This window comes from Acomys minous, assembly GCF_964271855.1.
Source record: "Acomys minous genome assembly, chromosome: 10".
Taxonomy (NCBI): Eukaryota; Metazoa; Chordata; class Mammalia; order Rodentia; family Muridae; genus Acomys; species Acomys minous.
Window position 1 is genome coordinate 31,715,296 of NC_140491.1, and position 27,871 is coordinate 31,743,166.

The following is a 27,871-nucleotide window of genomic DNA, read 5'->3' on the forward strand; positions in this document are numbered from 1 at the left end:
GTTTTGTACCTCTGTCACCTTTAGTTTTCTCAGAATGCAACACAAGAAACTTAACTAAAAGCAGTGTGTGCAGAAGTGCTTAGAGTATACGGGTGCAAATGTTTGGTCAGTGTTCTAGGGTAGGTCACAGATAAGAGTGGTTGGCAGACGCCTCCTGTCCTGTTTGGTATCTGCAGCTGCTTCCTCCCTCCCCTGGCTCCCTCAAGTCACTAGACAGAACGCCGCGTCCGTGGACTACAGCTTGCGTGTGCACTCGAAAAGACCAAAACTCTTTATTATTTAGCTTCGCTCCTACTAAAACCATTTGCCCAACATATGCTACTGTTTGCCAGGGGTGAAGCATGCCCACACAGAAGCACAGTTCTTACCTCAAAGGGATTACGTTTATTCTGGAGCCAGAAACACAGTTTTAGGACACCCCAAACTCTATGTTCCAACGTGAAGGCAAGGACAGGACGTTCGCATAGTAGCAGAACAAAGAAAGAACAATCCGAGACACAAGATGCATTGGTGGAAACATTAAATAGGATTACAGCAAACAGAGGAATCTCACTTGTAGGCTATCAGATGCTATCTGATAGCATTCTTAGCCCTTTGATTGATGGAGAATAGGGTTTTGTCACTACATTACCAACATTTTAAAACGTTTATTGGGATATTAGTTTTGACACAGAGTGGGGCAAGGACTGGCTATTTAGTGAGCTAAGGATAGCCCAAGATAAATTCTAATTAGGCTCTGGACCTGCAGCAATCCAGCCCTTCCACAGTTACCAAGGCTTTAATCCATCAGTTAGCTGTTGTGGACAGTTTCTTTCCAGGAATCCTGGTTCCCTGGTGTTTTATAAGACAAATAGCCTGAACACAAGAGGGAGGGAGAAAGCGGGACAGAGCAGGCATGCTGTTAGAGCACCACTGAAATTAAAAGATGTAATTGGTTCGAGTCTATGACACTTAGTTGTGCTGGAACAGACCAGCTGTGGAAAGGGCAGGGGACTTGATAGGACGCCACTGGCCCTTTTGCTAGGGAGTCATATGGCCCAATGGTCAGGGCTTTGAATGGAATTTTTTTTTTTCTAGACAGGGTTTCTCTGTGTAGCCTTGGTTGTCCTGGACTCACTTTGTAGACTGGGCTGGCCTTGAACTCACAGCAATTTGCCTGCCTCTGCCTCTTGAGTGCTTACAGGCATGTGCCACCGCGCCTGGCCTAAATGGAAATATTTATAGTAAATTGTCATATTGTTTGAGAATGGCTTTTTAAATACTCTAGTTTTTTTTTTTTTTTAAATGAGGTTTCTTGTAAAACTGTGGGAAATGTTGGCAGTGCTGAAGCTGGAGATGAATTCTGGGGGGAGGGGTGGGGCTACACAACTTAATTTGAGATTTTCTATAAGACTTAAACCTCCTGTGGCTTTCCCTGGCAGCAACCAGGTCACCAAATTGCTCCTGTCCTGAACATGGCTACTCTTACATCTTGGGTCTTCCCATTTGTCATGAGGCTTCAGAGAAATGACAGTGTCTGCAGAGACAGACGAAGAGAGTTATAGCTGCTGTGTGTGGAGACAGGTAAGCAAGGCTCTTCCTGGGGGGGAGGCCCCTGGGGGCTTTCCAGGGTTCTACTGCTAGGAGGCCTACCTGCCTGTGCTGCCACCTTGTGACCCACTCAAGAACTACTTGAGTAGGAGCCACCCCCAGAAGCTAGGATCTTGGGCAGTTCTGCAGTCCAGGTCTGGTTCCAGTCCCCGGTACCGGTCCAGTCCTGGGTCAGTGTCCACTCCCCCCACCCCACTCCCACCTGGGCCCTGAGGTCCAGAACATCACCACCCACACCTGGCTAATAATCTGCACGAGGAGGAGAGGAAACTTCCTGGAGAAAACACTTTGGGCAGCTGACTTCACTCTCAGCAGTGGTCATGGGCAGCCCATCAGGGACAGGGATGCAGGAAGGTCAAATGAAAACGTGGGGTGGCCCCAAAGAGGATGGAGTGGTGTTTGCAAAGAAAAACAGTCCTCAGAAGGCTGTACAGTTGGCTCAACAGCACGACCGTGGGCGTGATATGCATGCCAGCAGAACGCCTGCCATGTGCCAGGCGTTTTAATATGTCCTCTTGTGGACCAGCCCCAAGACTTGCTAGGGAGAGGGAAGGTTGGCCAGGCTAGGTGACTCACACAGCTGGAAGAAGACAGAGCTCTTGAATATATCTTCATACTGACCCAGCATGCACCGGGGTGGAAAACAGAACTAGCACCTGTCTCCTAGTGGTGTCCGTTGCTGCATTCCGCTGCATGGAGGCACCTCCCTCTGTTAGGGGGTGGCTCCTCATCCCATCGTGCCACACGGAGGGAGGTTGGTCAGTTTGGAAATGCCCGGAACTGAGGGATGTGGGCTTCATCTTCATTATGAACCTGACTGGATTCAGAATGGGCTAGGGAAGACACCTCAGGGTGTGTCTGCAATAAGTGTCTCCAGAGGGGTTTAATTAAAGGGAAGATCACTCTAAATCTGAGTGGCATCATCCCATGGACCGAAGCCAAGGCTGGATGAAAGAGAAGGAGAAAGCCCGAGGAGCACCAGCTGCCTGCCTCTCTCTCTCTCTCTCTCTCTCTCTCTCTCTCTCTCTCTCTCTCTCTCTCTCTCTCCTTCCTGGCCCATGGAAATGTGAGAAGGCAGCCTCTCGCTCCTGCTGTGTGCCTTCCTCACCAGGATGGACTGTAGCCGTCTTGAACCCAGATGAGCCCATCTTCCCTCAAGAGGCTACTTGCCAGGTGTTTTGTCAGAGCCATGGAAAAGGTAACTCAGAACGATAGGTGTAGCAGGCAATTCTAAAGATGGACTCCGAGGAGCAGCCCACACCTAACCCATCACTCGTCAGACACTCAGCACTTGGTGTCCATGTCCCAAGTCCGTTGTCCTCGAGGTAGAGATTAACTAATACGCTTGAGGTTTGAGGTTTTTTGTTGTTGTTGTTGTTGTTTTGTTTTTGTTTTTGTTTTTGGTTTGGTTTGGTTTTTTTGAGACAGGGTTTCTCTGTGTAGCCTTGACTATCCTGGACTTGCTTCATAGACCAGGCTGGCCTCAAACTCACAGCGATCCGCCTGCCTCTGCCTCCCAAGTGCTGGGATTAAAGGCGTTTGCCACCACCGCCGGGCGGTTTGAGCTTTTTAAAAGCAACAGAAAGCGAAGTCCAGGTGAAGTCAGGAGAAAGCCTATAATCTCCATCGATGGCTGGAAGGTGGAAGGGTGCTGGGAGCAGAGAGGCAGCCCCCAGCTGAAGCCAGTCAGAATAAGAGCACTTCAGACTGTAGCCAGGAGGAGTGGAAATAACCAGCCGCTGGGCGGGGCCTGAAAGAGAGCCCTCCCCCGTCCTGCCAGAGCCTGGTGCGCTTGGGAGTGGAGAGCTGGTATCTCTCACAGAAGCCACAGCACTGCCCTTGAGGGCCACATGACTGCCATCTCCCTGCTTTGTTGTACCCGTGCTGTGGACTTTGATGCATAGAGTGGAAATGTGTCTTTAACCACGGTTCCGAGATTCCCCCGGAGGACCCCTGACTCGTAGAAACTTGGCTTCCTCCACCCCATTCCCAGGTACTTGGGCTACAGACGGAAACACATGCTCTTGGTAGGAAAAACACCACTGTCGGGGAGGGGAGCAAGGCTGTGGATGGTCAGGTTGAAGTCATCTGACGCAGAGACGACGCAGAGACTTCGTGTGAGGCCTTTTATTTGGGCGGGCAGGCACATGGGAGATGAGCAAACACAGAACTAGCCTCTGTTTCCCTGGGACTGTTTTTTTGCGATGGTGGCATCTGGGTTCCCAGACACCTCCAGAGTAGTCACAGGGGTGGGTGTCAAGTGGCTTTAGCTAGTCTGTAGGAGAGTTGGAGGTGCTGAAGTCCCAGGACCCTGGTGACCGCACGTTAGGAAGCTGGTGGGTGTGAGAGAGGGTTTGACAATAAAACTGGTTACTTTGTCCCCCTGAAGCCCAGCAGTGTGTTCATCAGATCAGTCAGGCAGAAATATGTCAGAATTGGGAAAGCGCCAAGGGCACAGAGAAGTGAGGGGCGTTGGGGGGGGGGGCGGCGCTGGAAGCGTGCTATACAATAGCGAGTGCTTACCCCGGGAGTGCTGGGAACTGACTCGGAGGGACCGTTTAAGAATGATAGGTCCCCTTTCTCTTGGTCCCCGGCTCTTCCATGCCTGCCATCCCACTTCACCCATTGTGAGGGAGATGCCTACGTAGACAATTACTTCACACAGCCCAATGAAAAAGCCGCCCTTGGGAAGCACAAGTCTATAGCGTCAGCTTCCCTGAGCTTGGGGCCGCAGGGTGGGGGCGCACGGGGTTTTCTCCGTCCCACCTCTACCTCCCTGCCCTTTTCCTCTACGGCTGCCTCCAGCCCCTCGCGGAGTCCTCTCACAGGGCCTCTGTGATTACGCCGCAGCGGAGCCCTCAGCTTCATCTCCTTAATTTAAGCACCGTGGCGGCACAGTTCTGTGTCCACAGGCCAAGGGCTTAGGAGAGGGGCACGTTCGTTTGGTTGCTGTCGGTTTAACTCTGAGGCAAGACGGGGGACAGAGTTTGAATCTGCTGTCTCTCAAGAAGTGTATGTCTTGGAACCTTGGTTCCCAGCGCAGCGGTACACAGAGGTGGGCCTGTGGAAGGTGACTGCATGCATCATGAGGGTTCTGACGTCAGTGTGAGCTGGGACTTTGTTATGAAAGCTGGCCTTCTCTAGGCTTCCTGAAGGCCACTGGGCGAGCAGCTGTTTAACCACATGCCCTCTGCCACAGATTTTTGCCTCGCCGCAGGCCAGAGTCAATGGAGCCGAGGGGCCAGAGGTGAAACCAGTGAAATAATGTGCCAGAATAGACCCTTTTCCCCTTCCCAGTTGCTTGTCTTGGGTGTTTTGTCACAGCTATGGGAAGCTGAAAACACAGAGGTTCTCCAGCAGAACTCACCAAGGAACCCTACTCCTCAGGGGGTTAGAAGGCATACTTCAAAGGAGGTAATGTGGGGAGCAGGGTTTCTACCTGCCCGGGGCTAGGAAAGCAGGGGTGTGTGGCCGGAGGGTTGCTGGACCAACCCCTGGCTGCAGGGGATGGATCTTTGAGCTCTCTGCTTCCTGCGGTGTCACCCCTCCTGCATTTGCGACCTCTGCTCCAAGTGCTCCTTTGTCCTGAATGCACTATGGACAGGAAGCCTGACAAAAGTAAAATCTTTTTTTACTCCCCTTGTGTGAGACAGGCTTTCCATGACTCACCTGGAACTAACTCATAGAGCTCAGCCTGCCTCTGCCTCCGGAATGCTGGGATTAAAGCGGTACACCCCCACACCAATGGAATCAGCGTTTACAGAGTAAACCTGGCCATCTGAGTTTGTGCATCCTGCTGTGGGAGGATGGAACCAAGTCCTGAAAGTTGTCCTCTCACTTCCACACATGCTCACACAATGCCAATACGTCTAAAATAAATATAAATATTAATCTCTCTATATTTAATAGAGAAGTATATCTCTTTGTGGTTAATTTCATGTGCCTTTGCTTCCTGCACCTGCTAAACTCAGCCTAAGGTAGCTCCTGAGTGCTACTGCCACCTTGTGGCCACACCTTTATTCCATTTGTTTTACCAGTCTCCAATCCTATGATGACTATTCGTCATCACTTAAAATTGTTTTCAGTCATTAATTCCATCTTTTTTGTGGGTTCTGGGATTGAGCTCAGGTTCTCCTTCTGCTGCAGCCAGCGCTTCCTCTACTGAGCCACCTCCCCAGCCCCCATTAATACTAAATTTGAAGCAGCTGCTTGGCCTCCATGGCGCGCCTTCCACTACTTACATCTCATTTCATTTTCTTATCTTATTGCATTTGCCTTGATTAAATGTTATTTTTTTTAAATTTGAAGTCTTTATTATTTTGCCATATTTGAAGGATATGCCATATAGCCCAGGCTGGCCAAGATCTTGTCTCCCTTCAAGCTTAATTTAGGAAGTCTTTTGTTTATTTGTTTGTTTGCTTATTTGTGGGGTGTTTGTGACACTGACTCTCTCTGTCTCACACACACACACACACACACACACACACACACACACACACATTGTATGACATTACATCTTGGTAAGGCTGTCTATTGTCTCTGATGTTTATCAATTCTTTGCTGGGGAAACTTAAAACCTCTTCTTCTAAGACTTTTTGGCAATTCAGTTGTAAGGGAGGTTGTTCCCCTCAGAGTCAGTACAGGACATACCCAGACACCAAATTCTTAGCACAAAGGAGATTTATTACCCTAGAGGGGCAAGCAGGGAGTGGGGTGGGTGCTGCAAAAGCAGACAGTAAGAAGAAGGAGCACCAAGTGCAAGCAAGCAAGGGCAGGCTTTCTGCAGGCGTGGGTCTTTAAGGAGAAAAAGGGGGAGTGTAGACCAGGGTGAGTTGGTAAATCCTGATTGGATATGTTAGCCAAGTAATGGAGTTGATTGTTGGACTTTGGTGTTTGTGTCTCAGGAGTGAGTCTGTGGCCAACTAAGGGAATAGGCCTTGGGGGCTAGCTTTATGAACATGATCGAATGGTTTTTAGCAAGGGGGAGAGAGGGGCAAAGGGCAAAACCCGTCAGTGCCATGTTTGCCATGCTTGGGCCTGTTAGAGCCTTTCAACAGTATATTATCACTGTCTAGTCACCTTGTGGGGTGACAATTGTTTCACATTGTAACTCGGTGCCTATTGTCCGTCTCTTCCCATCCTTCCTCTACAATTTATGTTGAATTGTAGCTATGATGGTGTTCACTCCGTCTTGTCTCTGACTTCAGTGAGGTTGGTTTGAAAGCTTGCTAATATAGCCCTGCTGTCACCTCCTAGTATTAAGGGGCACTCTGTTCAAACATGCCCAAGACACCTTCCTGTCACATCAGTCACCTTTCTTTAGGCCAGCCACCCTCTTTTGGGATGAATTCACCAAGTGCTTACCTTCCCTTGCGTTAACACTTTACAACCCCCTCCCAGGTCTTCCCAGCAAACAGCTTCAGTTGCCTCACAGAATCACAAGTCAGCTCATGGCTCTTTCACTCACAACCTGCTGTTGACTTTGCATGGTGCCCAGGACCTCAGCAAGGGCTCTGTGGAGAGGCTGAGGTAGAGGGGTGAGGTGGGTTCTGTGGAGAGGCTGAGGTGGACTCTGTGGAGAGGCTGAGGTAGAGGGCTGAGGTGGGCTCTGTGGAGAGGCTGAGGTGGAGGGCTGAGGTGGGCTCTGTGGAGAGGCTGAGGTGGAGGGCTGAGGTGGGTTCTGTGGAGAGGCTGAGGTGGAGGGCTGAGGTGGGCTCTGTGGAGAGGCTGAGGCGGGTTCTGTGGAGAGGCTGAGATGGAGGGCTGAGGTGGGTTCTGTGGAGAGGCTGAGGTGGAGGGGTGAGGCGGGTTCTGTGGAGAGGCTGAGATGGAGGGGTGAGGCGGGTTCTGTGGAGAGGCTGAGGTGGAGGGGTGAGGCGGGTTCTGTGGAGAGGCTGAGATGGAGGGCTGAGGTGGGCTTTGTGGAGAAGCTGAAGTGGATGGGTATGTGAGCTGTTGCAAGAACGGCTACTGTAAAAGGAGGGTCACACAAGTTTGGGCAAAGGAGTGACTTGGGTGACCTAGGCAGCCTGGAATAGGACATCAAGGCAACCAACAGATGGGCCCATTCCCCACTTTGATCTGTTGTTTTTGACAAAATCTGAATCATCCAATTTTACCAATGAAGACTCAGGAACCAGATGCTTGGGTGAAAGCCTGCTAGCTCAGAGAGGCAGAGAAAGCACCCAGCTGACCTTCCTCCTCAGCTGAAGTCCCAGAAGAAATCTCCCTTTCCAAAACCCGTCAAATGGCATGTCCCTCCCTTCTGTTTCCTGTGTGCCTATTTCTCCTCCTGACTTCCTATTACTCTCTATGGTTTTTTTCTTAATAATCCTACGTTCACCTCTTGTCACTTGGTTGCTTGCTCTACCTCTTGACCTATGGTTGACTTTATTTAATCCTGTTTACAATACTCAGGCAGAAAGCTCTTGGATTAAAGATATGTGCTAGACCACACCACAACTAGAGACAGTTTTTTTTTTCCAGCAAATAACACAATCTCGGGGGTTCACAGTGTGATCACATATCCTGCACCATCGGTCTTCCCCAGACCTGGTGCTTTGAGGGGGATAGGCAGGGCTAGCTGCCAGGCATTTCTAGGCTTCCACTCCTTCACCCTTTGCTGTCTCCAGGACTCCGTCTTGGCCTTCAGAGGGCAGCGGCACCTTCTTCAAAGAGACCCATGGGTGTAGCACCCTTTGAACCCCCTTTGCCCTGAGTGTGAACTTAGCTACAGGTAACTCTCAAGCTTTTGCTGAGGAGCAGAGGCAATCACTATGCTCCCTGCAGGCCTCATGCTCTTCATCATAGCTCTGTGACACAAAGCTGCACATGGCCCTCTTACAAGTTCCAATGACACTGTTTACAAAGCAGGTGATGGCGGATGAACAGGCAAGCCATGCGAGCAAGCCATATCCTGCTGCCTCTGATCTAGGCTTGTGCTGTGGTGGCTTTAATTTTTAAAATATGTTTACACCCAGATTTTTACTTGTTCTTTTTTTTTTTTTTTTTCGTCAGCTGTTCAGTCCAGGGTCCAGCCTTCTCTGGGGCTACTCTGTTAGTCCAAATTCTCTGCTGACACTTGGCACCTTGGCTTCATTTCTGGACCCTGGAGACTTTCTTCCCTGCTTTTGAATACACACACACACACATATCCTTACATTCTTGGCTGTCATTTAACCACGCCTCAGGGTCCTGCAGTGGGAAGATGTATCCCATTGCTGCCCTGTGTCTCAGCCTCACAAGACATCCCACTGTGTTTCTCTCATGAAAGACATGGGACAGTGCACCATGCCAGTTGGGGATTCTGTTACTTGTGAGGCCATATGCTGCTGCTTCTGTCCCACTGTCTGTCCTCTCCTGACCTGTCTGAGACCTGCTGCCTCAAACTGCACTCCTCAGAGCGAGGAGTGGTTGAGGTGGTAGCGCTTTGTGGACAGTCCTTCCACACACTGACTGCAAGGCTCTGGAGCACTTTGACTTTTCTTTCCCTTTTCACCCTTAAAGTATTTCTCTCTCAGCTTTCTGGCCCCAGCAACTCTCTCTAGCGGCATGTAGAAGACTCTTCGCCTCAGCACAGCAGGGCAACAGCCAGCCAAGCAATGTGTGTGTAAGGGGTAGTTTGACTGGGTGTGTTTGAGAACCACTAGGGGTGAGTACAGTGTGCCAGTAGGGAGGGGAGGGAGGGAGGGGAGGGAGGGGGAGGGGACGTAGGTGCTCCAGAGAGAAACCAGCTAAGGAAGAAAGATTCCATGGTTGGGGTTGCATAAAAGCGCAAAAGAGAGAGAAAGAGAGAGAGAGAGAGAGAGAGAGAGAGAGAGAGAGAGAGAGAGAGAGAGAAGAAATTGAGCTGCAAGGAAGATGAGCTACGAAGAGTATTCTCAGAGCTGCAGCAGAGGCTCTCAGAGGAGAAAAGCTGCAATGAAGATTCTGAGACCAGACCAGCTGCCTGCAAGAAGCAGAAACCAGCCAAGCTGCCTAGAACTGAGGCACCTGGGGAGGACAGTGTGGGCTGTGCAGTGGGCTTTAGGTTTCCAGCTGTGTGAGCTGTGACCCATGCTGGGCTGGGCTTTGGTGCTGCTCCTGTAAGTAACCCCTCACCCGTGTTCTGGTGAGCAAGCCCAGGAAAACTCACTGGTTCACCAAATTTGACTTTGGTGCTATCTGTACTTGGGTCTGTCATGGGTTCCCTATGGACATGTGTGTTGCATCTCCCCCCCTCCCCCCCCAAAAAAAGTTTTGTCACACAACCGATGACGTCATCCCAAAGACTGGGGAGCTTGGACTGAATGAAGAGGGGAAGTCAGTCAGGCAGCCTTTCTTTGCATCTCCCTCCCTCCTTCCCTCCCTCCCTTCCTCCCTCTCCCTCTGTCACTCTCTTGTTTTCTTCACCACTCTCCTTCCCTCCCTCCCTCTTTTCCTTTCTCCCTGATCCTTCCCTTTTCTACCCCTCTTTCTCCTCCTCTTCCTTCCCCTCCCCCCTTTTTCTCCCTCTCCCCCTTCCCTCTTCGCACCCCTCTCATTTTCCCTCCCTCCCTCCCTCCCTCTCTGCTGCTGGCCTCTCTCCAGGCTTCCTTGAGGTAAGCAGACTATTTCCTGCTCCAGCCACCAAGATGTCCTACCTCACATCAGAGCCAAGGCCTGCACTCCAGGAACTGGGAGGCAAATGCAATAGTCCCGCTAAGGTGTTCTTCTGTGTTTGTCACCGCAGTGGGAAACTGAGGAAAACAGCCTGTTCAGAAAAGAGCCATTAGCGTCGACCTGGTGGACTCTCCCTTCCAGACAACGCTTTTCAAGTCGTGACATCCCAGGGTGGGGTGGGGCGCCACCTTGAGGTGATCTGTGGGTAGTGACAAGTTTTCTTTTCTTTGGACTTTGCTATATCCAATTTTAAAAGATGCACACACATTGTTATATATATATTTTTCTGAGACAGAGTTTCTTTGTGTAACCCTGGCTGTCCTGGACTCACTTTGTAGACCAGGCTGGCCTCGAACTCACAGAGATCCAACTGCCTCTGCCTCTCCATGTGCTGGGATTATAAGTGTGTACCACTGGGCTGGCTACATGCATTATTTTCAAATTAAAGGTTGTATTAACTCACAATCCCTGCATAAAGTAAAGGCATGGTGGTGGTCATGAGCTACAACCTTATAAAACTGCAGCTTGTGGAGCTCCAGGCTGTCTCTATACAGGCCCCTTCCAGGACACCCGCAACCTGATTTCCTGGAAACACCTGCAGAGCTGCCCAAATCACAGTTCTGGGACAATGCATGTTCCTCACAGAAACTAAGTTTTACCCACACTGCACTTTCCTTCTAACTGAAACCCCTCAGAGGTGTCTGGGTCTGCAAGGTGCCCTATGTTGTCCTGTTATCTCCTTGAATGCTGAGTCAATTCATCTTACTCCCATCCAGTGCCATTTAAAATGCTTCCAATTCTTACCAGCTGGGAATAATGACACATGCCTTTAGCCTTTAGTCCCAGCACTTTGGGAGGCAGAGGCACTTGAATCGCCGTGAGTTCAAGGCCAGCCTGGTCTACCGAGTGAGTTCCAGAACAGCCGGAGCTACATAGTGAGACCCTGTCTCAACAAAACAAAAAGTTTCCAATCCTTCTGAACATACATCAACACATTTAAATTACAGAGGTTATATGGAATTGCTGTCAAGACTTCTGGACATGCAGAATATAGAAAGCAAAACCTAAAGGAAGCCCTTTGAGGAAAAAAATAAAATGGCCCTTGCCAAGAATGCTTCCAAGTGAACCAGATATCGACATAGGAGAGACTGGCTGTGACACCCCCACCCCCCACCCCACCCCCACCCCACCCCCACCCCACCCCGGCTCAGAGCAGCTCAGAAAGTGCCCTCCACACAGCCGCAAATCTGAGTGGGAGGTGAAAACGAAAGCTCCTCAGCTTTAACGGGCTGACAATCAAGAGACCCAATATCAACCGGGCTGAATCGAAAGTAAGAACTTCTGTCGTCAAAGAAGGTTAAAGAAATGCTTAGAGGTTGCCTCTAGCTCTGGTCTATGTGAGGACTTGTGTCCAGGAATAGAAGCATAGGTCACAGAAAAGACAGTCCCACAGAGAGATGGTGCAACTCCACAGAATGCTCGCCAGTTATTTTCCCTGTTACCTGACAGCACAACTTAAAAAACAGTTTATTCTGGGGCTCAGTTCAAGGGTTCATCTCATTGTGGTGAGAAAACATGTTCCTATAGTCAGGAAACAGAGCCATGGATGCTGGTGCCCAGCTCGCTTTCCCCTTTCTATTCAGTCTAGGACCCCAGTCCGTGGATGGTACTACCCACACTCAGAGTGGGTCTTCCCACCTCAATTAGACCAATCTTGAAACTCCCTGGCAAACAGCCAGTGCTTTGTTTCCATGTTGAATCTAAAGCTCATCAAGTTGACAGACGAATCTATTGGCAAAGAACATGGAAGAATGCTGCATTTCATCAGCCATGAATGGGATACAAATAAAACCACAATGTGAAGCCACACCCACTCACCAAAAAATGAAATTAGAAAGCAGTATTACGTAGGGTATCATCTTCAGCTATTGGGTTGGGGGGGCTATTTGTTATGCAGCTGTAGCTAGCTAATGCACTGTCATTTGGAAAGGGTTTTAGAAATAGTTCAGAGGGTGGAAGGGGTTCCTTTGGGAGTCAGGTTTTTAAAGACTTATTTTAAAATTGTGTGTGTGTGTGTGTGTGTGTGTGTGTGTGTGTGTGTGTGTGTGTAGGGGTCTGCAATGAGCGTGGGCACAGGAGAACTCCAGAGGGCATCAGACCCCTTGGAGTTGGAGTTACAGAGGGCTGTGAATTATCTGATGTGGGTGCTAGGAACTGAATTTGAGTCTTCTGCAAGAGCAATATGTTCTCTTAAGCATCAAAACATCTCCCCAGCCCTCTGGGACTCAAGAATTTTAGAGCTGACTGATATTTTCTATTCAGGTGCAGTGCAAAGCCAGGCAAGGCAGGGCATACTGTAATCCCAGTACTAGGAGGCTAGGCAGGAAATTGAGGTCAGCCTGAGCTACATTGTGAGTGAGACATGTGTTTAGGCCAGCCTGGTCTATGAAGTGATCCAAGGACAGCTGCACAGAGAAACCCTGTTTTGAAAGAAACCAAAGAAAAACAAAACAAAACAACCCCCCCCCCAAAAAAAAACCAAAAGCATTGAAAACATTGATTTTTTTGTGTGTGTTTTTTTAAATTGAATTTCTTTATGGCTCCGATCCCCACTTTCCTTGCCTGGGACTGACTCAGAGCTGCAGATTCCTCTCCAGCCCTGACGAGCCCTGGCCACACTGGGTCAGTGCCTCACTGGGGCTTCTGTGCCCTGTGCTTGATGCTGAGGAGGAAAGACAATTCATGCAAGAAAATGCTCGCAAGCAAACACACACAAGCGTGTCACAGAGATGGGGGCTGACCTTTAAAAACAATGATCTGCACGGATGCACCCAGCTAAACTATGAGCTGCTACCTATGGGGCGCCCTGCACGAGCATCGGGAAGCACACCAGCTGGTTCATCTGATGTTCTGGTCTTTGTGTGACCAAACCGTGCTGTGTCCCTGGAGCCTTCTACCTGGGACCCTATTTGTATCTACACTCTAGGTCACAGATGGCGAGTCTGTCCTTGATGGGACCCAGCAACAGAGGCAGGAACTGATTCTTGCATTAACCTTTTGACAGGTCAGCTTGCCAGGCTGTTCCTTAGCTGTGCACTGTTTTAAAGAGCGGGAACCCTCTGCTGTGACAGCCATCCAGGCTCAGGGGAGCTTGCAGCAGTCCCCCCCAGGAGAAGGATCATGGCTTCTGAAGTGTATGACATTAGAAGGCCTTGGGCAGAGGGAAGCGCTGTGGCACATGCCTGCCACATAACAGCCACCATGACTACCTTTGTGGTCCCCACAGCCTGGCAGGACCAGGACCAGGTTGCATTTAAAACAGAAGGTGTCCCATGCATTGACCACTCTTCTCAGCCTGCTGGAGAGGACACTTCCTGCTCACTGCCACTTCAGACCAAGCCAGAGGGCTTCCTGGCTCGTGACCAGAGAGCATCCACTTCTGTGTGTGAAGTCGAGGTGCTGCTTCCAGGTCACACAGGAGTCCCGGTGGATAGAGGATCTACTTTGGGAACAGGTGACCTCTAAGAGGAGGAAGATTCCTCAGAAGGAGACTGGCCACACCCAGTCATGGAGGAGGTCTACATCCATGGAGTCACCAGAGCTACATGCCAGGCTCCTGTTAGCAGAGAGTGGCTGCTATGGCAGTGCAGTTGGACACCTGTATGCAATCAGCAGGGGTTAACAGTGTGTGTGTGTGTGTGTGTGTGTGTGTGTGAGAGAGAGAGAGAGAGAGAGAGAGAGAGAGAGAGAGAGAGAGAGAGAGAGACAGAGACAGAGAGAGAGAGAGACAGAGAGAGAGACAGAGACACAGAGAGACAGAGACAGAGACAGAGAGAAAGACAGAGAACAAGAGTGCCAGGACTGTCGCCTCCTTGATGCTTGGGGAGCCCAGGGTCATAGGCCACTTTTGATGCTTCCCTTTACCTCCCCAGCCCCATTTCCATTTCCTGTCTCTGTCTCCACCCGTTCACCCTTTACCAGCCACAAAAGGGCTCTGGTATCTTTCATACACAACTCTGAGACTTGGCTGCTTACCTTCATTCTGGGGCTCTTGCATCACACGGTCCCTTTTCTGTGTGTGTACATGTGCCCCCTACCCCCATGTGCTTACTGTGTGTATCTTACATGATAAAAAAAATTAAATACAAACCACATCTTCTTCTCTCCACATTTTTGACTCTTATGCTTGACCTTTGCTGACTTGGTGTGTGCATGCCTGCAAGTGAAGAGGCCAGAGGTCAAAGGTCTCAGTTACCCTCCTTCATGTTATCTCTTGAGACTAGGTCTATCATTGAACCTGGAGCTCTTTGATTTTGGTTAGCCTGGCCAGTGAGCTCCAGGTATCCTCCTGTCTCTGCCCTGTCACTCACCTTTTTCAAGTGAATGCTGGGGATCAAACCTATGTCCTTATGCTGTGTGGAATCACCGAGCTATTGTTTCAGCTCCCTGACCTGCCACCCCACCCTCCTGCTGATTTTTTTTTTAACCAAATGAGATTAGCCCTTGTTCAGAGGATTGATCGGGGCCTTCTGTGGTCTACCAGCTGGATGGTAGGGCTGCTGCTTGGTGGCTGATTTAGAGTCATCTCTCATGGTTACTGCTGTCTGCCCCAGGACCACACAGGTGGCAAGGGTGCACACTCCAGGGAACAGGTCTGTATCTCCAGGGGCCGGTTGGACATCAACAGGGACTAATAAATGCATCCCCTGACCCCTACTCCAGTGCTGCCCCCTACCACTTGTCAGGTGACAGTCAAGGCTTTGTGCTAAAGACCGAAGTCAAGACCATTTCCCTATTTTTGGTAAGCAAGTCTACCCCAGGCACAGTTCAAATGAGTGAAGTGCTGGGTCCACCAGGCTGATCAAGTGTTTGCCCAATCCATACTGTTGAGTTCGGTTAAGATGGAGTCTGATTTCAAAGGCTGAGCAAGTGCTCTGGGTGAGCGGTGCCTCAAATTCCTGTGTGTGGATGGCCCCACCCCAGTCCTATGAATGTGACCTGATTTTCTGGGGGAAATCCAGTTAAGATAAAATCATTAGGAGAGTTTTGGCATCCTTGTGAAGAGGATTTGGGGCAGAGATGACATCCAGAGAGAAAAGGGCCAGTGAAGGCAGAAATGGTTCCAATGCCTCCACAGCCAGTGGGCACCAGGGTTGGTCAGCAGGCACCAGAAGCTGGGCTGGAGGCTGCAGGAAGGCTCCCGTCACTGTTCAGGATGGGACAGCTCTGCCAACATTTTGAACCTAGACCGTTTCTTCTCATCTGACATCGGGCATGTCTGTGGAGGTGGCTCCCACCAGGCTCTAGTGTAAAGTCATCTCAGTCACGTGGCACTCCATTCCCACAGTCACTTGCGCTGACCACAGAGGTTAGTGACATTAGTTACCCTGTAACAGCCCATCTGCTGCCCTCCCCCACCCTTCCCACATGCAAAATGCCTTCACCCCCAACATTCCCAAAGCCCCGCAAATTCCAGTATTGCCTCTGGGTCAGAATCTCACACCATTAATTCTGAGTCCCAGGTCTCTACCTTTTCTGAGGTTGGGCCTTTCACAGAGCCCTGCAAATTGTCCTTTGACCTCTGCGTGCATGGCATGCAAAATTCCCACCTACCGCCGGGCATGGTGGTGCAAGCCTTTAATCCTAGCACTTGGGAGGCAAAGGCAGGTGGATCTCTGTGAGTTCGAGGCCAGCCTGGTTTACAAAGTGAGTCTAGGACAGCCAAGGCTACACAGAGAAACCATGTCTCAAAAAAAAAAAAAAATCCCACCTACCCAAATAAGTAAGGTAAAAAACTGAAAATACAACCCAGGGGTTTCTACTGTACTCACAGGCAGGCAGAGCTGTCGTGAGAGGTAAGCACGGACACACCGTCCTTACTGTCTGACAACCCCTTCTCCCCTCCCGCCCAGCACACTCACTTGTTTCTTTCCCTGTGCTGGGAACTCCATGTAAATAGGGTCTTGCAGTCCCTGGCCTGTTGTAAATGGCCTTTTTGGCTTGACATCAGACAGATTTTAAAGGTACACTTGTGCTGTGCCCTATTTCAGAACATCATTCCTTTTCTGTGGCTAAATAATATTCCTTGCTGTCTCATGGTATGGCCAGAGCACATTTTGTTCACTTGACATTTGACTGGAGTTTGAGCTATCCTCCCTTGTTGGCTTCCGCGAACACCTGTGTGTGCATCTTTGCATGGACATTGATTTTCATTTCTTTTAGCTATTATATTAGTCACTTTTCTTACTGCTACAAATGCTGGACGGAAGAAACTGAAGAGGTCGTGATGTTTGGGCCCATGGTTTGAGGGCACAGTTCATGTACCTTCTTGGTGGGAAAGCAGGAGGCAGGAGGTAGTGGGTTACACTGGGTCCACTGTGGGTAGGAGGCAGCTTGTTACATTGTGTCCACTGTTGGAGGAGGTAATGGGTTACACTGTGTCCACGGTGGGTAGGAGGCAGCTTGTTACATTGTGGCCTCAGTCTGGAAGCTGAGGCATAGCTCACTTGCTGCTTTTTATACTTTTTATACGTGGCTTGTTGACTACAGCCCATGGGATGAGGCCGCTCTTACAGACAGGCCCTGGGCATCTCCTAAGTGACCTGGAATCTAGTCAGGCTGATGAAGATTCACCACCGCAGGTGCTGGGTACAGGTGTGTACCCAGAATTGGCATGTTGGGCCTCATGGAATTCCACTGGAGAAAGGGGCAGATTGGCTTCCAGCGCGGTTGCAGGCTTCACGTCCTCATCAACAACACCCACGCCCTTATTTGCCCTGTCCTTGTGGACTCGTGTCACTACCACCTTTCAGTTTTGATCTGTAGTTCTCTGCTGGCTAATGAGCCCAGCACCTCTTCATAGGCTTCTGCATAACACTGGCTAAGATCGTTGCCTCTTTATGATTCGTTGCAGGACTGCTTTACAGAGCGTTCTGATACAACCTCTTAGCAGATGTGTGGTTTGAAGTGTTTTCTCATAGCCTTTCTGCTCCTGGAGCGTGTCCTTAGATAAGTAGTGTTCTGGATTTGATGAATCTCCCGTGCCCATCATCTTGTTGTTATTCTTGCTGCTGTGCATGTGCCGGTCTCTGCCTCTTGGGTGTTGATACCATAAACATGTGCCTCCTGGCTTTTTCCACGTTGGTTCTAGGGATCCGGCTTAGGTCCTCATATATATGCAGGGAGCACTTCACAGATTGAGCCACCTCCCCAGTGCCCACTCTGTCTCCTAAGGGTGAGGGATTTTGTGTTCTTCCAGGCAGCCATCTGATCCCCTGGGAGGAGACAGTTCAGTGTGGATCAGAGGGAAGGTCCATCCCTACTGCAACTTGCAGAGCTGTCACAGGCCCTAGGATAGAGCTGGGTCAGTGATGAGCAGAGCCTAGGCCAATTCTAGCAACCTGGAAGCTTCAAAGGACAGCTGAAAGACCAGCCATGGGTGCCCCCTGTTAAGGCCTGAGACAGGATGGGAATAGGCAGGAAGGGTCTTAAGGAGGGAGGTTTCCTGTCTTACCTCTCAGGGAGGCTAGGCAGGAACTCTCAGAGTTGGAGTCAGAACCATCTCACCCCCACCCCAGCCTCTGCACAGGGAAGGGCTTGTGTACATTGGGAGGGGCCCTAGTAGTCAGATTATAATCAAAGATCCAAAGAGTCTCTGCCCAGCCGAAAGCCTCTGGGAGTGCTAATCCCCTGGACCACTCCTTTATTGGGTCTGGAGATCCTGCTCCAGTCTCCCTTAGCCTGGCTAAGAGCCATCTTTCTATTCAGTTCCTAATCTGGCGGTCATCTCCTTTGATCAGCAATCCAGGATTGCCCACTCCAGTTTCTCCATGGCCCCTCTGTGCACCACTCGCTCCTGGCTCGAGCCTGCTAGGAGATCTTTGCTTTCACCTGGGCAGCAGGCAGCTGCCCCAGGGCTCTGCTTTCCCTCCTGTCCTTCTTCATTCCTGCTTCCTTGCTGGGCGCATCCACCCCGATAGCTTTGCTGATTCCCCCACGCTGGGATAATTGCAGAGCTGGCAGACGACTGGCAGAGCCTGATGCCCTGTTGAGTCCAGCCTCCTTCCACCTCCCCTGCCTCCCCACCCCCGGTTTTGCCTTCGGTTCCTCCAAGCCAACCTGATTTACTGGACTTACTGGGCCTATTTGCCAGGTGTCTGGCCCTGTCTGGAAACAAGTGGTTTGCCTCGAGGTGATAAACGGGGGTGCAGTGTGGCTCAGCTCGGAGCCAGCGGGTGTAAATGATGCAGCCCCGCTGCCTCTGCTCCTGCTGCAGACTTCAGCCAAGAAAGCATTTAAAAATCAACCCCCGGCCCCAGCCCTGATTTTTCTTTGTTCCTGGAGCTCCCCTCACATATTATTTATCTTTTGAGAAGTCAATGCAACAAATTGTATTCTATGTGCTCTTTCGCTGCAAAGATGAGACTCTTTTGGTCCCTAGGTTTGTATTCCTTCCAGAAGACAAATACCCATTTGGAGGTGACCATGGCGTGGTGTGGCATGTGGCCTCTCAGGGCTCAGGAGCAGCCTTGTACCATGCTGCTCTGTGTCACTGGGGGGGTGGGGGTGGGGGAGTCTGGTGTCCTCGCTCCTGAGTATTCTGAGTGACTAACATGGCTCAATATGGGGCTTTCTGGGGCTGGCACTGAGCTGAGCTGCTGGAGACCCTGCCAACATGGTGCCAGCTAAAGGAGAATCCACCCAGCCCTTTCCTGCTGCTCTGCAGGGAAGCCCAAGGCTGTTGAAGGCATTGATCAGGACCATATGTGGTCTGTAGACCTAAGGATGACTAGCCAAGGGGGCTGCATGGGAAGGTGAGGGTTAGGGATTCCTGGCCACTGCACACTCTTCTCTAGTTGTCCCAGCTGCTCCTCTGAGGTCCCTGTTGTCTTCCTCTGAGACACCTTAACTGAGTTTCTTTTGGGGGGGGCACTGGATAAGGCAACCTCAACTTTCTTTTTGTTTTTGTTTTTGTTTTTTGTTTTGGTTTTTCTAGACAGGGTCTCTCTGTGTTAGCCTTGGCTGTCCTTGACGCTTTTGTAGACCAGGCTGGCCTCGAACTCACAGTGATCCACCTGCCTCTGCCTCCCGAGTGCTAGGATTAAAGGCATGTGCCACCACGCCCAGCTAACCTCAACTTCCTGAACTTAGGCAATGCCCTGTACTGAGTGAGCTAATGTCCCCTCCCCCCACTCCATGCTGTTCAAGTGTGCAGGCACCTTCTGCATGCCTGTGTTTGTATGCATGCATGTGAGAGCATGTGTGTGTGTGTGTATTCTATGTGCGCATGTGCAAGGGCATGCACACATGTGCTCTGTGGCCCCTGGAGTGAAGAAGTCCCTATGTATGCTCTGTGCAGGCACATGCATGAAGGTATTCATATGTATGCGCATGTATGGCATCACATACACGTGTGTCCTGTACCTGCAGTTGTGAAGGGTGGAAGTTTATGGCATAGAGGTGATGTGTTTGAGAGTCAAATTGACAGGGGTAAAGTTGTGATGGTTTGGTTAGTGCTAATGGGCAATTTGACAGACTCTTGAATCACTAGGGAGATGGCCCTCTGGGTGTATCTGTGGGGGATTTCTTGATTGCACAAAGTGAGTGACACCAATTCCCTGGCTAGGGACCTGGACTGTGTACATGGAAAAAGGGAGCTGGGCGGCAGCGGTGGCGGCAGCAGCAGCAGCAGCACTCTCAGCTTCCTGACTGCAGATGTGATGGTGGAAGCTGCTTCAAGCTCCTGTTGCCCTGACTTGGACCTTGATGGTACAAGATGCCATGATGAACTGTGCCTTGAACTGTGAGCTGAAATAAGCCTCTTTCCCTTGGTTTGCTTTTGTCATCGTGTTTTGTCACAACAGCAGGAAAGAAAAGAAAAGAAAAGAAAAGAAAAACAACAACAACAACAACTAAAGTATTGCCCCTCTGCCCAGGCTTCGGCATAGTCCTCTGTGTACATGACTTCTGAGTACAGGGCTGCGGCATAGGAGGCTTGGGACCTGGGATGCCTAGTTCGAGCCTTGCCTCTGCCACAGCAGGGTACCCAGCTTTGGCTTCTATATAAAAGGCTCCCCGTTACCCCTATGGTCCAATGGAAAGCCTATGGGATAGAGCAAGACAGTGATGCACAGAGTGGCTCAGTGTCTGAGCAAGTGGGTCCACACATATTCCCTCTGTGTAAGCAGAGCCAGGGCTGACCTGTCCATTGGGGCCCCTCATGATTTCTCAGCCTTGTAGTTTGTCCTACAGGAGTGCCTCAGAAGCCTAGCTCCTACCTTATTCCTACTGTGCCCATGGTCTGGGCTGCAGCCAGGGCTTGGGATGCACATCCTGGCTAAGTGATAGACTGCAGCATCCTGGCTCCTGCTCTGTTGAATGGGGATGCTCCTCAGCTTGGTCCCCTGGGCTGCTGGGGACTAGGGAGTCCTGGTGGTTATCATTATACCAAGGGAGTGTCCACCCAGGCTGCTCTGCTGTGTGTCAGTCACCATCTGGTCCTCCCTTCTTCTTTCTTTGTTCCCTGCTCTCTTTCCTTGAGGCCCCACCCCCAACAGCCATCCAAGCCCCTGGTGTGAGATCTGCCCACACCTGTCCCTACTGTGGTCTCATGGTCTCTCACAGGGATGGAGACCAAGGCTGTTCCATGGTGTTCACATGTGGAGGGAGCAGGCAGAGGAGAGCTGATGGGAGGAGGCAACTCACAGTCAGGAAGAGGCCCCGAGGGCCTCTCAGTTCCTTGTTTTTCTAGTTGGATCGAGGAGGCATTTCGCCCGCACCTGCTCTCCTCTGAACTGGGCTCACATGCTCTTTACAGCTCTGTTGAAGAACAAATGCAGCTATGGCTGCCGGAGATCTTTGGAAATAGCACAGAGCTCTTTGGATTTCTGCTTTATTGAATGCTTCTCACGCAAACAAAATGTTCTTGTTTAAACATTAAAAAAACAAAAACAAAAAACAAAAAAAAACAAAGCACTAAACTAAAACCTACGCACTGAGAAAAGGTAAAATGCACACAAATCTATAAAATGCGAAATCTCTCAGTGAGTCTTAAGGGCTATTGCCACTTGCATGAAATCAGCTATAGAGACCGCCACAAAGAGGGGGAGTTTCAGGTCAGGAAAGCTGGGCTCTTCTTGGCTCCGCATGCTCGCAGTTGTGTGTTCTGGGCAAGTCCTGCAGCCCTCCATGCTTGGTTCTCCTGGTTCATGGCTGGGCTTCTCCCCTCCCCCACAGGGCTGCCCTCTCTCCCCATTCTGCACTGCTGGGTAGGGTGACCCCAGGCTGCCTCACTTGGGGTTTTCACAGCGGAGAGGAGATGGTCTGCCGAGCTAGCTCTGGTCACAGCTAGCATTTTGCAAAGGCTAAGAGGCTCCTGTCGGGATTCTAGGGGGGCAGTTTTCACAGCAAATAAGCTGTATTTTGGGGCTTCCCGCTTGGTTTGCTGAAGGCACTTAATGTGATCCATTCTGTGCATTTCAAGTCATCTGTCCAGAGACTTTTAAAACTGTAATAAAATACACATAGCATAAAAATTTCCATTGCAATGTTTTTTTTTTAATGTCAGTTCAGTGGCATTAATTATACTCATATTGCTGTGTGATCATTACCCAATCTGTCCCCAGAACTTTAAATTTTTTTCTTTGCCCCCTCCCCCATCTCTTTTCTTTTGTGAGGTCTCATATAGCCTAGTTTGGCCTCAAACTCAGTATATAGCTGAGGGTGACCTTGAACCTCTGAATATTTTTCGCGTCTCTTTCTTCAGTGCAGTTTACCTCACTGACTCCCGTAGGACAAACTACGAGACTGTGAGACTCCCATCTATCTCCTTTTGTGGTTCTGTCACTTGTCACCCTCATCCCACTGAAATGTGACTCTGACCCAGATGTGCCCTCTGAGCTGTGAGCAGATTGTGCAGGGTGCTGAGGAGCAGCTATGAATACAGGCTGGTCTTTCTAGATAGGGAAATTGAGTCATGGGAGGTCACACCATTCCTCATGGAATTAGCTTGGAATTCAGGCATCTGGAGCCCCGGGTTACTGATCAGCTTTTGACAACTGCCTTGGCAGTGACTTCCTACACCAGGAAGGAGGCACACGCTGGAAGTGGATGGCTCATGTCACAGGGAGATTCAGGGCTGGCACTGGGCTCTGTTAGACAGGCCTTGGGTCTGTTGTCTCTTGCAGATCAGTGTTGATGGCTTCCCAGCTTAGCTGCGCATGGCAACTTCTGGCAGGCCAGGCTCTGAGATTCCAGGAACTCAGATCTCAGAGCTGGGAGGTATCCCCTACCCTTGTGCTCCACGCACGGAAGTGGGGAGGTGGTTTGGTGCTAAGAGCAGTCATACAACCAGGGTGGAGGTGGTTATACTGGGGTTGGCAGCCAAGGGGACCCACATGAAGTCAGAGAAGCAGTCTGGGGAGGGCAGAGGCTTGGAAGAGGGTGGGGCACAGGTCTGGAGCTGTTGAGGATGGCAGAGGCCTCAAACATGTTTCATCTGCTAACCGATTGGAGTAAAAACAGCCCCCCATTGAAGAACACTGGGAAGTCTATCACTGAAGGGCTTTCTTGGAGGGAGGCCTCAGGTGTCCATAGTAAGGTAGTTTATCCTGGGTTTCACAGCACACACAGATGACCTTCTGCCCGCTTCTTAGCACATGGGGCCTCCTGGGCCTTAACTCTATGTCTTCCATAGGCTAAATGCTACACCTGTCCCAGCAGTTGTAGGGTCTGGGGTGTGCACACGGCCCAATGCCAGAGAGGCCTGGCTGGGGTTCTGTTCTGTGCCAGCTGCTGGCTCATGGTTTGTAAGTGGCCTTCACAGCTGGGGATGTACATGGGAGTGTTATAAATAGTTTGTTATTGCCAGATGGCAGTGGCACAGGCATTTAATCCTAGCACTTGGGAGGCTGAGGCAGGTGGGTCTCTGAGTTCGAGGCCGGTCTACAGAGTGAGTTCCAGGGCAGCCAGGGCTATACAGACAAGTCTGTTTGGGAAAAAAAAATCATCATCATCATCATAACAACAATAAAAATAATAAAAATAGTTTGTTGCAGAAAGACTTGAGTCAAAATATCTACAGAACATGTTACAGGTTGGATTGGGGGGCAGGTTGTCCCTCATCTTTCATCTCATATAACTTACTTTTCCCGGCATGTCAGGACTCTGACACTCCTCCACAGCCTCTTGGGACCTTATCTGGTTTCTGTAAAATTCTGAGCCTATGGGACACTCAGGACTAAGCAAACCAGGTGGGACCAAGTGGACCAGGTGGATGGGGTGGTGGCAGCTCTGACAGAGGGCAGCTTTATTTGGAGATGGGTGTCAGGATTGTAGTGGCTTCCATGTTTGTGAGCCAGAGAGGGGAGGCTGGCAATACGCAGGGATCTCTTGAGCTGGCAGCACCTGTGCTGAGGTGAGTGAAGATAGGGGACCCAGTACAGAGGAGGGGATATGGCTGCCCCAGCAGGGTGACAGGCAAAGCAGTACCAGGCAGCAGACAGAGCTGGGAAGATACAGGCTGGCATTGGACACGCCGGGCTTCGAGAGGTCTGCCCCTCTAGAAGCAAGACCAACCATAATGTCTTATGGATTTTTAATTTTAGTCTTTTTATTGATATGTATTTCTCTTGCAGTGTGCCTCACCCACTGAGCATGTGCAGCTCAGGGGACGGCAGTGTGTTCGCGGTCATACCTTTTATTACTTTGTGAAGAAATTGGTTCTCCGCCTATAGTTTTGAGTTCCAGTCCATAGCAACTACAAATCTGTCTATAGGTTTGCCTGCTCTGGCCTCATTATAGAGTGTGGTCTTCTCCTGGGCATGTCACACAGACTGTGGTCTTCTCCTGGGCATGTCACATAGACTGTGGTCTTCTCCTGGGCATGTCACACAGACTGTGGTCTTCTCCTGGGCACGTCACACAGACTGTGGTCTTCTCCTGGGCATGTCACATAGACTGTGGTCTTCTCCTGGGCATGTCACACAGACTGTGGTCTTCTCCTGGGCATGTCACACAGACCGTGGTCTTCTCCTGGGCATGTCACACAGACCGTGGTCTTCTCCTGGGCATGTCATATAGACTGTGATCTTCTCCTGGGCACGTCACACAGACTGTGGTCTTCTCCTGGGCACGTCACATAGACTGTGGTCTTCTCCTGGGCATGTCACACAGACTGTGGTCTTCTCCTAGGCATGTCACACAGACTGTGGTCTTCTCCTGGGCATGTCACACAGACCGTGGTCTTCTCCTGGGCATGTCATATAGACTGTGATCTTCTCCTGGGCATGTCACACAGACTGTGGTCTTCTCCTGGGCACGTCACATAGACTGTGGTCTTCTCCTGGGCATGTCACACAGACCGTGGTCTTCTCCTGGGCATGTCATATAGACTGTGGTCTTCTCCTGGGCACGTCACACAGACTGTGGTCTTCTCCTGGGCACATAATACAGTGTAGTCTTTTCCTGGGCACGTCATGGGGCGTCGCTTCCTGGAGTAATTTCTTTTTTGTGACTGCCTCCCCTGAGCATCATGTTGTCACGGTCAGTCCACCCTGTGGCAGGTGTTAGGCTTCAGCGTTTTCTATGGCTGGCTCACGTCTCTCATCCTAATACTCCCGATGCTGTGGTGAGGAGGAACAGGAGATTGACGGCATAGTGGGTGGAGGGAGGATCGCAGAGGAAAGGAAAAGAAAGGCAGCCCTGGCAGGCTAGGTGGGTTGGAAAGCTGTGCCTTTGATTCCATTTTCATGTCATAGCCATTTTAGAAGAGCTGTGCACCAGTTTCCCCTGATGCTTGTGCTGAGTGAGCCTCGTTTTAGAAGAGTTACTTAAGGATTGAATAGCTAATGCCTGTGCATAATCTAAAGTTTGAAATAAGCAGAGGAGAACTGTGAGTGGCCGGTCTCCTTCTTAGCCTGTCCCCGGCCATCAAGACCTCTTCTCTGCAGATACCTGTGGCTAGCTTAGGGTCCCATGTAATCATACTGTCACCTGCCCAGTGCCTCTCAGCTCATAAGGTTTCCATACTCTTGGCAGCTCACCAGGCAGAGCTGAGTTCCACAGCATGCAGTGTCTTTCGGCACAGGAATTCCTTGATCTGATGAGGTCGTGTCCTGGTGATCATGTCTACATGGCCAGCTATGGGCTATGTGTGAAACAAAGAGGTGTTCATGTTGGCACTTGCTTCCAGAGGGTCACGTCTATGTGGCCCCATTGGTTTGAGCATGTTGTGAGTCAGCACAGCGTGTGTAGAGTGAGTGCTCATAGGTCAAGCCAGGAAATAAAGAGAACGAGAGGCAAGGTATCCCATATTATCTGATGCCATGAGGCCTTCCTACCAGGTCCTTCCTCCTGAGTGTCCTCAGTACCTCCCAATGCCCTTATCCTGGAGGACCAAATGTTGTATATAAGACTTTTGAGAGCCAGCCACCAAGGCTGAGCATCATCAGGCCAAAAATGTAACCTAGAAGGACCTTTACCCCATCCTATGCACAGAATGCCCTGGCTTTGAAGCTCAGGGCTGTAGAGCACTGGCCACTTCCCCTTAGGATCTCATGGCTTCTGGGACCCTGCAGTGTCTCAGGAGCGTGGCGCCATAAGTTACGGTCCCGGTTCCGAGTTCCAAGTGCGATTGGTACTCAGCATGCACCGCTTTTGCACCACTGTGGAGACAGAGGATTTGAGCCATTTGCAAAGTTGGGACTGTGATAGTTGAAGTATCAACTTGCCATAGCCTACAGTGGTGCGGGAGGGTGTCTGAATGGAGTGAGTGCCTGCATTAGGCTGGCCTGTGGCACGTCTGTGGGACTATCTTGATTGCCTCAGCCGAGATGGGAACACCCATCCTGAATGTGGGTTATGACATTTCGTGGACTGCTCCCTAAACTGTAACAGTGAAGAGAGCAAGCCAAGAGCAAGCAAGGAAGGACCCATGCCTCCATCCACAGCTTCTCTGGGCTGATCCAAGTTCCTTGTGTAGCTGGGGAAGGAGTGGGGCTCGGGCCTTTGAAGCATTTCACCACCCCTTTCTCTCAAGGCAGCTGGATCTACCCACACAGGGCCTTCTCCATCAGGGATGCCTTTAATTATGTTTCATCTCAGCAACTCTTCTTATTGTTCAGTGTTAGTCCCTTAGAACTAACCACTACTCAGTACAAGAAGCAAACCACCCCTCTTAATGGCGAAATAAATCACAGAAGTGGATGCTCAGTCTGGGATGCACAGAGGCACCCCACACATAGTAGGCACCTTTTTTGCCTTATCATTGTTGGCTGGTTGCAAGGCAGAGCAAGGATTGAATATATTTTATTTGTATGCATGTGTGCCTGCATGAATTTATGTGCACTGCATGTTTAAAGAGGCCAGAAGAGGAGATCAGTCCCCTGAACCTGGAGCTACACATGCTTGTGGTCTCCCCGTGGGTGCTGGGAACTGAACCTGGGTCCTTTGCAAGAGCAGTAAGTGCTCTTAACTGCTGAGCCGCCATTTTCCCAGCCCCTACAACCCTTAGGGATTTGAAATCAATTAGTGTCGTAGTTAGGGTTTCTGTTGCTGTGATGAAACACCATGACGAAGAGAACTGGAAGAAGAAAGGGTTTGTTTCAGTTTACCATTCCATCAACAAGGGAAGTCAAGGCAGGAACTTAAACATAGCAGGAACTTGGAGGCAGGAGCTGATGCAGAGGCCATAGAGGGATGCTGCTTACTGGCTTGCCCTTCATGGCTTGCTCAGCCTGCTGTCTTATAGAACCTAGAACCACAGCCCAGGGATGGCACTACCCACAATGGACTGGGCCCTCTGTCATCAATCACCAGTTAATAAAATGCCCTACAGGCCTGCCTACAGGTTAGATCTTATGGAGGCATTTTTCTTCCTCCCAGATGACTTTAGCCTGTGTCAAGTTGACATAACACTATCCAGCACAATTAATTTCAGCAGTTTCGCATGCGGGCTACCAGATGGGTATGTGCAAAAGTGTTTGGGTGGTGTTGGCACGCAGTAGAAGCTTTAGTGATGTTGGCCAGGTAAAAGTTGAAGCTGTCATTTGAACCATCCATCTCTCGATGTAAGTGCCTTCCAACTCAGGCCACTAAGGGGGCCTGTATAGTGCCAGCACACAGTGGGAGCTTTATATTTCTGGATGGCTAAAAGGGGAAGTGGGATTTGAAGCATTATTAACTTGAAGGAGTGTTGGATATGGGCTACCAAGCCAGAAGTGCTCAGGTGGAGCTTGCACACGTTAGGTACTTAATGTTTCTTCTTGGCTTGCAGCATCTTCCTCTGCCTTGGCCCATCTCCCCAGTTCTTCCCCATGCTCTGCCTTTCTTCAAGAGTGTCATCCCCACCCCACCAGTGGCAGGAAACTATGAGCAGAGGGTAGGGGCAAGGCTGCCAAAAATGCAGACTCGAAACCAGAGATGTGTTTTTCAAGAAAAAGAATCCTAAAAACTTGAGAGTTCTTTTTTCCAAGAGAGTCAGTCAGCGGAAGCCTCCCTTGGCTCCTCTGTGCTCCTTTCCCCCTGAGACGCGGTACAGAGATGAAGCCGTGCATCTGCAGCGTGTTAGTTCGTTGGTTTTGAATAGGAGCTCACACTTTCGCTTAGGCTAGCCTCAGACTTGCAGTGATCCATCTGCCTCCGT

General features: G+C 50.4%; 1 protein-coding gene across 2 annotated transcripts in view; it reads left to right on the forward strand.

Moving 5' to 3' along the window:
* The first annotated feature begins 3,374 nt into the window (after positions 1 to 3,374).
* Positions 3,375 to 27,871, forward strand: part of SORCS2 (sortilin related VPS10 domain containing receptor 2) — a 438,679-nt gene continuing 414,182 nt past the window's right edge. Inside the window, exon 1 of one of the 2 annotated variants that reach the window (XM_084797455.1) lies at positions 3,375 to 3,617. In XM_084797455.1, the coding sequence (XP_084653581.1) occupies positions 3,609 to 3,617 (9 nt within the window). In that variant the 5' untranslated portion in view covers positions 3,375 to 3,608. The remainder of the gene's footprint in view (positions 3,618 to 27,871) is intronic. The other variant, XM_084797456.1, reaches the window with a different exon arrangement.